Here is a 10264-nt window from a genome sequence, read left to right as displayed (position 1 = left end):
TGTAAAATCCAGTGGCCCATTTTCCTTCATTATCCACCTCTAACTAACACTTATGCTTGGTCTAATAAAGTTCTGTAATACAACCTGAAAGTGTGATCATTGGTGGACTGTCGAAGTGGACTGTCATCATAACATTAAAGATAAACAGCAGTGAAGTTTACATCTTGACATGTCCGTCTAGGCCATATCCTGACATACTATCTAGATGTTTATTTAAAAATAAAAAAGAGTGGCATACTGAGTCCCTGGGGCTTGTGTTGCTAATCAGAGAACAACCTCACAGAGGCACTAGGGTACATCCGTAGTGATTAATAATAGTGCACACTAAAGGAGCCCAGAAGCCTATACTCAGAATGCAATACGTTTTTATATTCTTATTTTTATATAATCAAAAATATTTACTATAGATGTTTAGACAGTTACTATTATAAAAAAAATAGGCCTGTCTCTCTTTTTCAATTTTACTTCAAATCTCAAAAGGACAACAAAAAAAGCATACAGACCATTGATAAAACAGACTTCTAATACACATCATGCAAAGCTATGCTGATTTCTGCTGCACAGCAAAGGGATCACATGCTTATCTGTCGAATGCACTGATAAAATCATTATATATATGCATTTAAATCTAAACTTCTTTCAAATTTACATTAGGTTTGGCACGTAAATACAATAAAACACAAATATTACTCTAATATAAAGTATTACCAGATTCTGCATTATATTTTAAAGGTACCTACATAAGATAACCATCATGCGTTACACAGTATATAGAATTTTCTTGTTGATGCTCAAAATAATCCAGCGCAGATGAGGACAAAATGGCTAATCACACAATTGGGCCAATAAGAAAAATGATTTTTGCTAATTTATGAAAATGTTTCATCCTCAATAAGGTTTTCCAGCTCTCCTTCTCTGCTTCCGTTATTGTTACTCCCTCTGCTGTTGGAGAGACCATCAAAATATGAATATGTATTACACACACACAGAGAAACATGAGCATTGAGTTTGAAATACTAAATGTAGCTGATTATCATTGCAGTAAGGTATATTGTGTGATACCTTAGAGGGTGAAACAGTGACATATCCCTGCAGAAATAATTGAGAGAAATAAGAACAAGATATCAATGTCAGTGAAATCACAGGTGTTCTGAGTCTCAGGATGCAGTGACGTGCAGTGGACGAGGATGTGCATTCTGGACTTACACATTCAGAACTCCAGGGGCAGACATGGACCTGCCCTTCCTGCGGCTGGGACACTCGAACGGGTTACTGAAGGAGCGCTTCCGCAGCATGGACTTCACCAGGATCTTAAAATACAGTGCAAAAGAGAACATTTAGACATATTCTCTAGACTGCACACTTTTACAAAGAACCACAACCTACTCTTTGATTCACAACATTGGACATTTTGAGACACACATAAAAAGTTGACACTAGTCAATTGTTTGGTTACCAACATTCTTCAAACTATCTTCTTTTGTGCTTAAAAGAAAAAAAGAATCTCATACAGGTTTGGAAAAACTCAAGGGTACTGTAAGTATATGATGACAATTTTCAGTTTTGGGTAAACTCTCTTTTAAAGCATCTTTTATTTTTTTTTTTTTTTTTTTTTAAGAAGTTGCATTAAATTGATCAACTGTGGCAGTAAAGACATTACAATGGAAAAAAAAAAAAAAATATATATATATATATATATATAAATATATAAATATATAAAGATTCCTGAGTAATGGCTGGAAAAAAATGTGCTTGCCATCACGGGAATAAATTACATTTGAAAGTATATTAATATAGAATGCAGTTATTTAAAATTGCAATAACATTTGACAAATAAATTGTGAACGTAAGAGACTTCTTTCAAAAACATTACTATATCTTATCAATTCTGGGTTTGAATGAAAGTGAATGTTAGACCAACAAAATTCCAACAATAACAGTTTCGTAATGAAAAATATGGATGTGTTTGCTCCCAGAATGCATTGCAGCATGTGCGTGTTTGGGAGAAACTAAGTGGTTGTTTACACAACAATGGTTTCAGCCAAAAACAGGAAACTTTTATGCGTTTTGCCTGTTCATTTATACAACAACAGCATTTTGGGGACTGAAAACACATATTTTTTGAAAACGCGTTTCCAAGTGCTTATCGTTATCGTTTCCGTGTAAACACCAAAGACTGTATAAAAACATGGACGTAGTGTCTGTGACGTCACCCGTAGACTCCTGAAGAGAGTTTCTGAAGCTCAAAGTGGGTGGAGAAGCCCATCGCCATCTTGGCCTGGCATACGTTATACAGCGTTTTTGGCCGTTTTCGCGGATATGTGTAAACGCGAAACGTTTTGAAAACGTCATGTATACTATACTATATAAGGGAAAAACTTTTCCGTTTTTGACTACATCATTGTCGCGTAACCTCAGCCTAAGAACTAATCCTAGGGAACTAATCCTATAAAGTTTTTGTTTTCCTCCTAATTTTTATTTATATTAAATAAAAAATTTTTACAGCGCATGGTAAATGTTTTTTTTTTTTTTCTTCCTTCAGATGTACTCACCACAGCAGACAGGCTGGGAACCAGTTTGACGGAGTTCTGCACCTCCTCCTCAGTGACCTCCACCACGGTGCAGTGCTCCTCCTCCAGAGGCAGAAGATCCGTGCCATCAAGTGTGACCCACGGGTGCAGCTGCCCACATATACACACTCAGAGTAACACACACGCATACACTCTACAATACTTCTCAGCAATCTTTCATAATGATTTCACCTTGATTTCTGGTAATGTGATTCTAGTTTCAGGGACTTTGTCAAGCATTCTGATGATGAGATCCTTCAGCCCATCACTGATCACAGACCTGTGCAGAAGTAGAGCCCCAGATTTGTTTTGGTTTTATAAAATAGTAAAGATACTTTATATTAATATCACTTTATTTAAATATGAATATTCAGTGCCATTTTCACCTAGAACATACAGTTCCTTTGTCACTTTCAGTTGCTAAAAAACACTACAATTTAATTAATGCATAACTAAAAATGATTCAATTTCTTTCTATGTTTTCCTATAATAGTTTAGAACAGGGATTTTCAGCACTGGTGACTCACATGTCTGGGAACTCGACTGGTGCAGTCCTGATCTTTTCATGCAGGCCTAAGATGTATTCATCATGAAAAGGACACTGAACGAAGAAATATTAAAAGATTTGTATTCATTATATCTACAGATGCTATTTTAAAAGGTGAATATCTTACCCTTCCAAAGATGAAACAAAACAGCGTCACTCCCATTGCCCATATGTCCAGAGCCTGAATCCAACGAGAGTCGATTGTATATAATAAAGAATCGATGTCTTCACTGTATGTCAACAGAAATGTTTAATAAATCTCCTGACCTTTCCACTAAATCTGAGGTCCTGGTCAGTCAGAGTTTCAGGTGCCATGAAAGCCGGTGTTCCTGCACTGTCTGACAGCAGAGCATCGTTCCCCTCAAACACATTACTGACACCGAAATCTGCGATCTTGATGTGCCCATCATCCCCCAGCAACAGATTGGAGGGTTTGATGTCTCTATGTATGATTTTCTGATAGTGCACTAAAAAATAAAACCCTAAAGGTTATAAATGCCACATGACAACTTCAAATACCCTAGACTAGGGAAACGTACAGTATTCAATTCCTAGGAGGACATCTCTGAAGTAGAAGCGGGCCATTTCTTCTGTTAGAGGACTGTCTGTTGGGATCTCCATCACTGGACTAGAACGGGGCGAAAAAACAAAGTAAAGAAATCTCTCGTTTGTAAACGTGTGTCAATGACGTATAGGTACAAATACTCACCCTTTAGGTACCAACTCAAAGACTATGAAAGAGACACAGAATAAACAGAAAAAAATAGATCAAAGAGTAAAAAGAAAAGGGTTCTATATCACAGATTGCTGACGAATGATTCAGTGACTTACCCATGTGCAAGTTATCCTCAGCCGGGTCGTCAAGAACCTTCAGATAAATATCACAGGACAGATGCGTTTTGGTTAGTTGTTACAGCAGAGTTGTTATTTCAATTAAAACATTGTTTAATGAAATTAAGCTGGAATATAATAAAATATAAATATTAGATTAAATTTTTTTTAAACTTCAATTAGTAATATTGCCTTGACAGCTAAATTACATAAATACGTTTAAGTTTTAAGGTAAAAAGCTAAATAGAAATAATTTAAAAAACAAAAATGACAAAAAGCAAATAACGAAATGACTGAAACTAAAACTGAAAATATGAAAATAAAAGCTAATTCAAAATAAAAAATAAATACTATATAAAAGATACCAAAATAACACAGTTACACTGGTCCAACACATTTGCCTTGCATGGTGAAGAATCCTGTTAAAAACTGAGACACTGTGTTTGACTCACCTCAACTAAATGAACCACATTAAGATGGTCAAGTTTCTTCAGAATAGCAATTTCTTGATATACCCGGTCCAACAGGCCAGAATGCTTTAAAAGATTCTCTAGGGATCCACTGGATTCTCTGGAAGGACGTCGCCCTACATAACCATCACACCATTCATATTAATAATCTGCAGTCATAAGAGTAAATGTAATGTAAATGTCTATTGCTTACGTGCGAATCCATACTGCTTCGTTAACTTCTTTTTGGATACCAACTTCATAGCCTGCAATAAATTATTATATTATATTATATTATATTATATTATATTATATTATATTATATTATATTATATTATATTATATTATATTATATTATATTATATTATATTATATTATATTATATTATAATGCCATTTAATTGCAATTTGTGATCATTTTTGTAAGTATTAATTATAATATAATATAATATAATATAATATAATATAATATAATATAATATAATATAATATAATATAATATAATATAATATAATATAATATAATATAATATAATATAATGTTATGTTTAAATGCTAAAAGAAGATAATATAATTTTACAACCAATATGCTTACGTAATACTGGTCATCATCTTCATTATATGCTAATTTGACCACCCCATATGAACCCTGGGTAAAAAAAAAGAAAAAAAAGAAGGTTACCAGAAATAGTCAATAAACAAATAAATAAAAAACAAACCAAGAAATTAAGATTTTTAAGTAGAACCAGCAACCTTTCCTATCTCATTCTTCAACTTGTACTGGTTTAGCTGGACACAGTCCTGTGGGAAGAATATAAAAAATAAAATCAAGAAATACTTACTGATGATGTAATACACTCATATTTTGAGTGTGATTCACTGACCATAAACATAAAATAAATAAATAAATAAACATTACAGTTTTTAAACATTAAAAACATTAAACATTAAAATTTTAATAGCTTTTTTCATTTTTCCAAATATCTACATTTGTAAATAAAACATATAAAAATATTATTTTACAAAAAAATATTTCAGTCTTTCTAGTTTTGTATTGAATGTTTAATTCAGTATCTTGCCATTTCTCTAAAATTATTTGCCAGATTTACTAGCAATTTATGAGTGCAAATTTTAAACCCTACACCTAAATTATGAATTCTTTTGCGCTTGATAACCAGGTATAGTGAAAATCTGATATCTTGACAGCTCAGGTATAATGAACTCCACTGATGCTCAACGATCTCAGGTAACACTTTGCTGCAAAAGTATAAAATGTCCTGCCCAACTCACATCCCCATCAGAGATAGACACCCGCTTCGATTCAATAGTGGGTCTTCTGGCTATTCGTGGGATGATGCCATTCTGGTTACTGGATCGCTCCTGCAGTGACAGCTTGCGATCGGAGAGACTGAGGCGATGTGGGGTGGTCCTGTTTCCATTAGAAGGGGTCAGTCTGTTGGCAGCCACGTTCATGGCTGCTACCATGTCAGCCAGTTCAGCATTGTAATCAGGGTCCAAATCCAGCCTGTTAGCTACGTCAGCACTCATGACTGTCCTGCTTCAGTCTGAGCTGTTTAGAACAAAGCACACATCTCAGGGTTCTTCAGAGCCTCACTGGGAACGTCAAACTGTAAAAGCAGAACAGAATAGCGGAGTTTGACAGCCATAAAAAACACACTCATTGCCATAAGTTCAAACACATTTCAGTGATGCGTTGTTCTCTTTAAACAACAGAACTTTTCTCATCTCAGGTTAAATATGCTTTTCTGTACTATTATGGTAGCACACAAAAAGGACCACTGCTGAAGAGAAATAACTTATTAACCATCTGTATTCCATTTGTAAACATGCATAAACTGAGAAAATACATTTTAAAATAGTCTGAATATTGGCTGTGATAAACACACAAAAGAAATAGTCTACAATGGTCTAAAATCGTGACCTACCAAAATGTCATTTTTGTTTAGTTTAATTTATTACTAAAACTTGAACTAAAACTAAAGGCTAAAAAAGAAAAACACTGAATTTTGAAATAAATCAAAAAAAATATTTCAGCTAGTCGCTGAGGCAACATTCATTCAGTTGAAGTTGAGGTATTAAAACAATTAAAATTACATTGACATGAAAAAAACTACTAAAAATGACAAAACACAAAATTTGTGTTTTGTATAAAATAAATACAACTTTAATTAGCATAAATATAAAATAAAAGTAGGTTGTATCAATTAAGAAAGTATTATTAGTACAGGTTTCTAGTTTTTACTATACATAGGAGTTGTTATTACTTACATAGAGCAGCAAGAGTTTGTATTGCCAGCCATAGGGTTGCATGTTCTTCCACTCATCAGGCAGAAAACATTGTTGTGCCTCTGAAGCCCAGAGGACTCCAGACTCTATGGGATCACCGAGGCAAAGAGGATTAGTTAGCATGGTCACATTTAGTCCAGCGTGGCTATATCTGTTCCAAAAGACTGTTTACATGTACTGACAGCAGTCAGTGAAAGAACATAAACAGTAATCATTGAGCGAGGCTACGTCATACTGAGGCCAAGTGCGGTAAAGTACTTAAAGTGTGAACACACAAAGTATAGCAAGTATGATGATGGCTAAGTGGCTAAGTTCTTGAACCTCGAAGTCAAAGTATAACTAGGATACCACTTTAGGTTAAAAGCAATATACTCTTGAGGTGGGAAAGAAGATCAAATGTTACATAACCCCATATAGGACATTCACTGGACAGCATAATTGGATTTAATCCAAAACAAAGATACTTTTATAGAACATGTGAAGCTTATATTCTTATCCTTACAAGCTTATATCCTTAACAGTTTTCCCTGTTCAGAAATGTATGTATATATACATATATACTGTGTGTGTGTGTATATGTATGTATATATATATATATATATATATAAATATATATATATATATATATATATCTATATATATATATATATATATATATATATATATATATATATATATATATATATATATATATATATATATATATATATATATATATATAAATGAAGGTTATTGTATCAATTGGATGTCTAATATTTAGTAAATTAATGAAAAGTAATATGTTGGAATATAACTAAATATAAAGTAACAGGGTTGATTATGGCATGTTGATAGTTTTATAATTAATTTGGCCATGCTCATGGTATTAGAAAGAGTTCAATGCTGATACTTTTACAAATATCAAATTTTAAATGACAGATTGTTTCATAGATATAATCACAGTAACAGGGTTGACAATTTGTTGTCATACTACAGTGGGGCTCGAAAGTTTGGGCACCCCTTGCGGATAATTTCAGCATTTTTTTGTCTTGTGGACTAAATGTTAACATCTTTTATGTACAATATCTTACTCAGGACAGTACTAAATAAAATATAACATGCATTTAGTATGATCTCTCTTATTTTTTGAAAATTACTCACATTTTCACAGATTCCGCAAGGGGTGCCCAAACTTTCGAGCCCCACTGTATTTTGGTACTATTATAATACATTATGTGAGAATAAATACACTAGTTATATGCTGTATATTTTGTTTATTCCAATCAAATGGACACATTTGATTTAAAAAAAAAAGGGAATTTGGAAATGGGGGAAAAAATAAAAGAAATTACAATAGGGTTTCAATGCACTACATGCTTGAACCCCTAATAAAGCCAATAAATGTGGATGTGGACCATCATTATTTAAATTTCATAGAATGAAACATAGATTACTCGTATCTAAACAGCAGAATATACATACAGATAATACTGCTAATATTAGTATTACTAATAAGTTATTCTAACTATTCTAGAGCTGTCTGAGTTGCTGAAGGCCCTCATACATTTCGGCTCATGATTTTGTGCTTTTTCTTGTCTACATTTATCAAAAGTGTTGGAATGTTGGCTCCAATGAAAGCTCAGAAATCCCAAGCAACCGACCTCTCTGGAGCTCATGATCACGTTACAAGATGTATAAATGCAGCCTGATCTCGCAGCCATGAGTAGCTCAGGGCCTTGTTGAGAGGCAGCATCTTCATAATGTGGCTGTGCTGGAAACTCACAAGCGAAGACCAGGAGAATCTTGGGTATCTTCAGCAGGACTCTTTATTGAGTGCTGTGTGGTGCTGCAGTCATCAAAAGTCTAAGGCAAGGGATCTGTGTCATTTAACCGCCCAAAAACCCATCCACTCAAAGACCCCAATGTTCGTTTTAACAAGACAGAGGGTGGTATATATAGGATATTGTTAGTTTTATTTTAATTACATTTATTATTTTTATTCACAAGGTGATTTTTCAAACACCAATGCAAACAGGCCATACGAACACATGTACCTTGATTTTTCAAGCCTCAACACACACACACATGCACACACACACACACAAATATACAAAAAGTATGAATACACGTAAATATACCCAAACATACAAATACAAACATGTACAAACAAGCCTACAGAATATGACTTACAAACAATCTCTCACACACACACACACACACACTTTCCTTCTGCCGCGCTTGTGTTGTGTTATCTAGTAAATAAACCAGACATATGTAATTAAAAGTACCCCATTTAACAATATAGCAGGAAAGAAATATTTCGTCTCAAGTTGTGCATCGAAACGTGAACGTGTCCGGCATCTGGAGTCTGTGTGATTACTGGCTTGTGAAACTAACTAATTTCAAGGGGTCTGTGTCATTTAACCGCCCAAAAACCCATCCACTCAAAGAACCCAATGTACGTTTTAACAAGACAGAGGTTGATATACATATATATATGACATTTTTAGTTTATTGTAATTACATTTATTATTTTTTCAAGCATCAATGCAAGCTTCAATGCAAGCCTCAACACACACACACACGCTTATAACATTTTTAAGTTAAGACTTATTGACTTTTGACTTATTAAGATCTTTGATTTCCAATGTAAGATGGAATAACTTTTAAACGCAAACGATTCACAATACTTTGCGGGGAGAAACGCTACAAAGATATCATCGCATTGATTTTGGAGTTGTTAAAAATCCGTGCATTTCAAACAATCGAAGTTAATGCCGTCGAGATGAAAGGCTGTCTTTACACCCAATTCGAACGTTATCACTCGATTGAATGGGCGTTATCAGCGGTTATCAGCCCATAGATATGGGCCAGGAGGGGCCTCCTGCGCCTACTAGTAGGCTCAGAAGGCTGTGATCATCCACCCACATGGTTGATCACCCACAAATATACAAGAGAAGACTCCAGATCCAATCCCAGAATTCCTGCTCACCGGTAATCGGAAGTCTACTGGACGAACGCGGCAACGTTGCGATATTTCCTGCTTAATATTTTCAGGTAATACTATTAAAATGATAAAACTGAGCATTTAAACTGTAACGGAAAACAATACATACACTCGTATTGCGTGTTATGATTGTTGACATGAGATAACCGTATTGCGATGTATCTGCAAACGTTATCGCTTGACCATATTTCGTTATTAGCCTGTCGTTACGTTAACGTTGCATGCTATGTGAGCATTAACGTTGCTGTATTTACGTCTGAAGCTAATGGGGGAATTTAGTTTCTAGTTAAACTGTAAAAAAGACTTTTTACACTCTTACAGGCTTATTGCATATTGTGTATGCTCGATAACGCCTCACTGAAGCCATATCATAGGCCTAACGTAACCCATATTGACTTGAGAGAAATATGAAACACAAGACGTATTTTACGGCTGTTTGGAAACCTTGGGATCTTGACTAGAGTGTAAAATAAAGTTCTGTGGGCATGAACAAAGCTTGCTGGATTTGATCCCATATCAGGAAGCTTTGGATCTATCTATCTATCTATCTATCTGTCTGTCTGTCTGTCTGTCTGT

General features: G+C 34.3%; 1 protein-coding gene across 1 annotated transcript; it reads right to left on the bottom strand.

The window, feature by feature from the left end:
* Window positions 1-447: 447 nt before the first annotated feature.
* On the bottom strand, window positions 448-6871 carry LOC132122877 (calcium/calmodulin-dependent protein kinase kinase 1-like). Its single transcript, XM_059533368.1, has 15 exons — window positions 6685-6871; window positions 5686-6023; window positions 5149-5196; window positions 4991-5044; window positions 4612-4663; window positions 4401-4534; window positions 3949-3985; window positions 3827-3848; window positions 3657-3745; window positions 3385-3584; window positions 3245-3298; window positions 3098-3171; window positions 2763-2850; window positions 2553-2681; window positions 448-1310 (listed from the first exon to the last, which is right to left on the bottom strand). The coding sequence occupies exons 2-15, from the start codon at window positions 5941-5943 to the stop codon at window positions 1203-1205; spliced, it is 1347 nt and encodes a 448-aa protein (XP_059389351.1). The 5' UTR covers window positions 5944-6023; window positions 6685-6871; the 3' UTR covers window positions 448-1202.
* Between the last annotated feature and the right edge of the window lie 3393 nt (window positions 6872-10264).

The sequence above is a fragment of the Carassius carassius genome, chromosome 41 (assembly GCF_963082965.1).
Source record: "Carassius carassius chromosome 41, fCarCar2.1, whole genome shotgun sequence".
Classification (NCBI taxonomy): Eukaryota; Metazoa; Chordata; class Actinopteri; order Cypriniformes; family Cyprinidae; genus Carassius; species Carassius carassius.
This window is presented reverse-complemented; position numbering and strand designations above follow the sequence as displayed.

Excerpts from the sequence above, each read along its gene's own strand:
- LOC132122877 (XM_059533368.1), bottom strand. The coding sequence starts at position 5,943 with ATGAGTGCTGACGTAGCTAACAGGCTGGATTTGGACCCTGATTACAAT. Across the intron at positions 3,849-3,948 it reads TGAGGATAACTTGCACATGG|TCTTTGAGTTGGTACCTAAA; the intron begins GTAAGTCACTGA and ends TCTCTTTCATAG. Across the intron at positions 2,851-3,097 it reads CCAGTCGAGTTCCCAGACAT|GTCTGTGATCAGTGATGGGC; the intron begins GTGAGTCACCAG and ends ACTTCTGCACAG.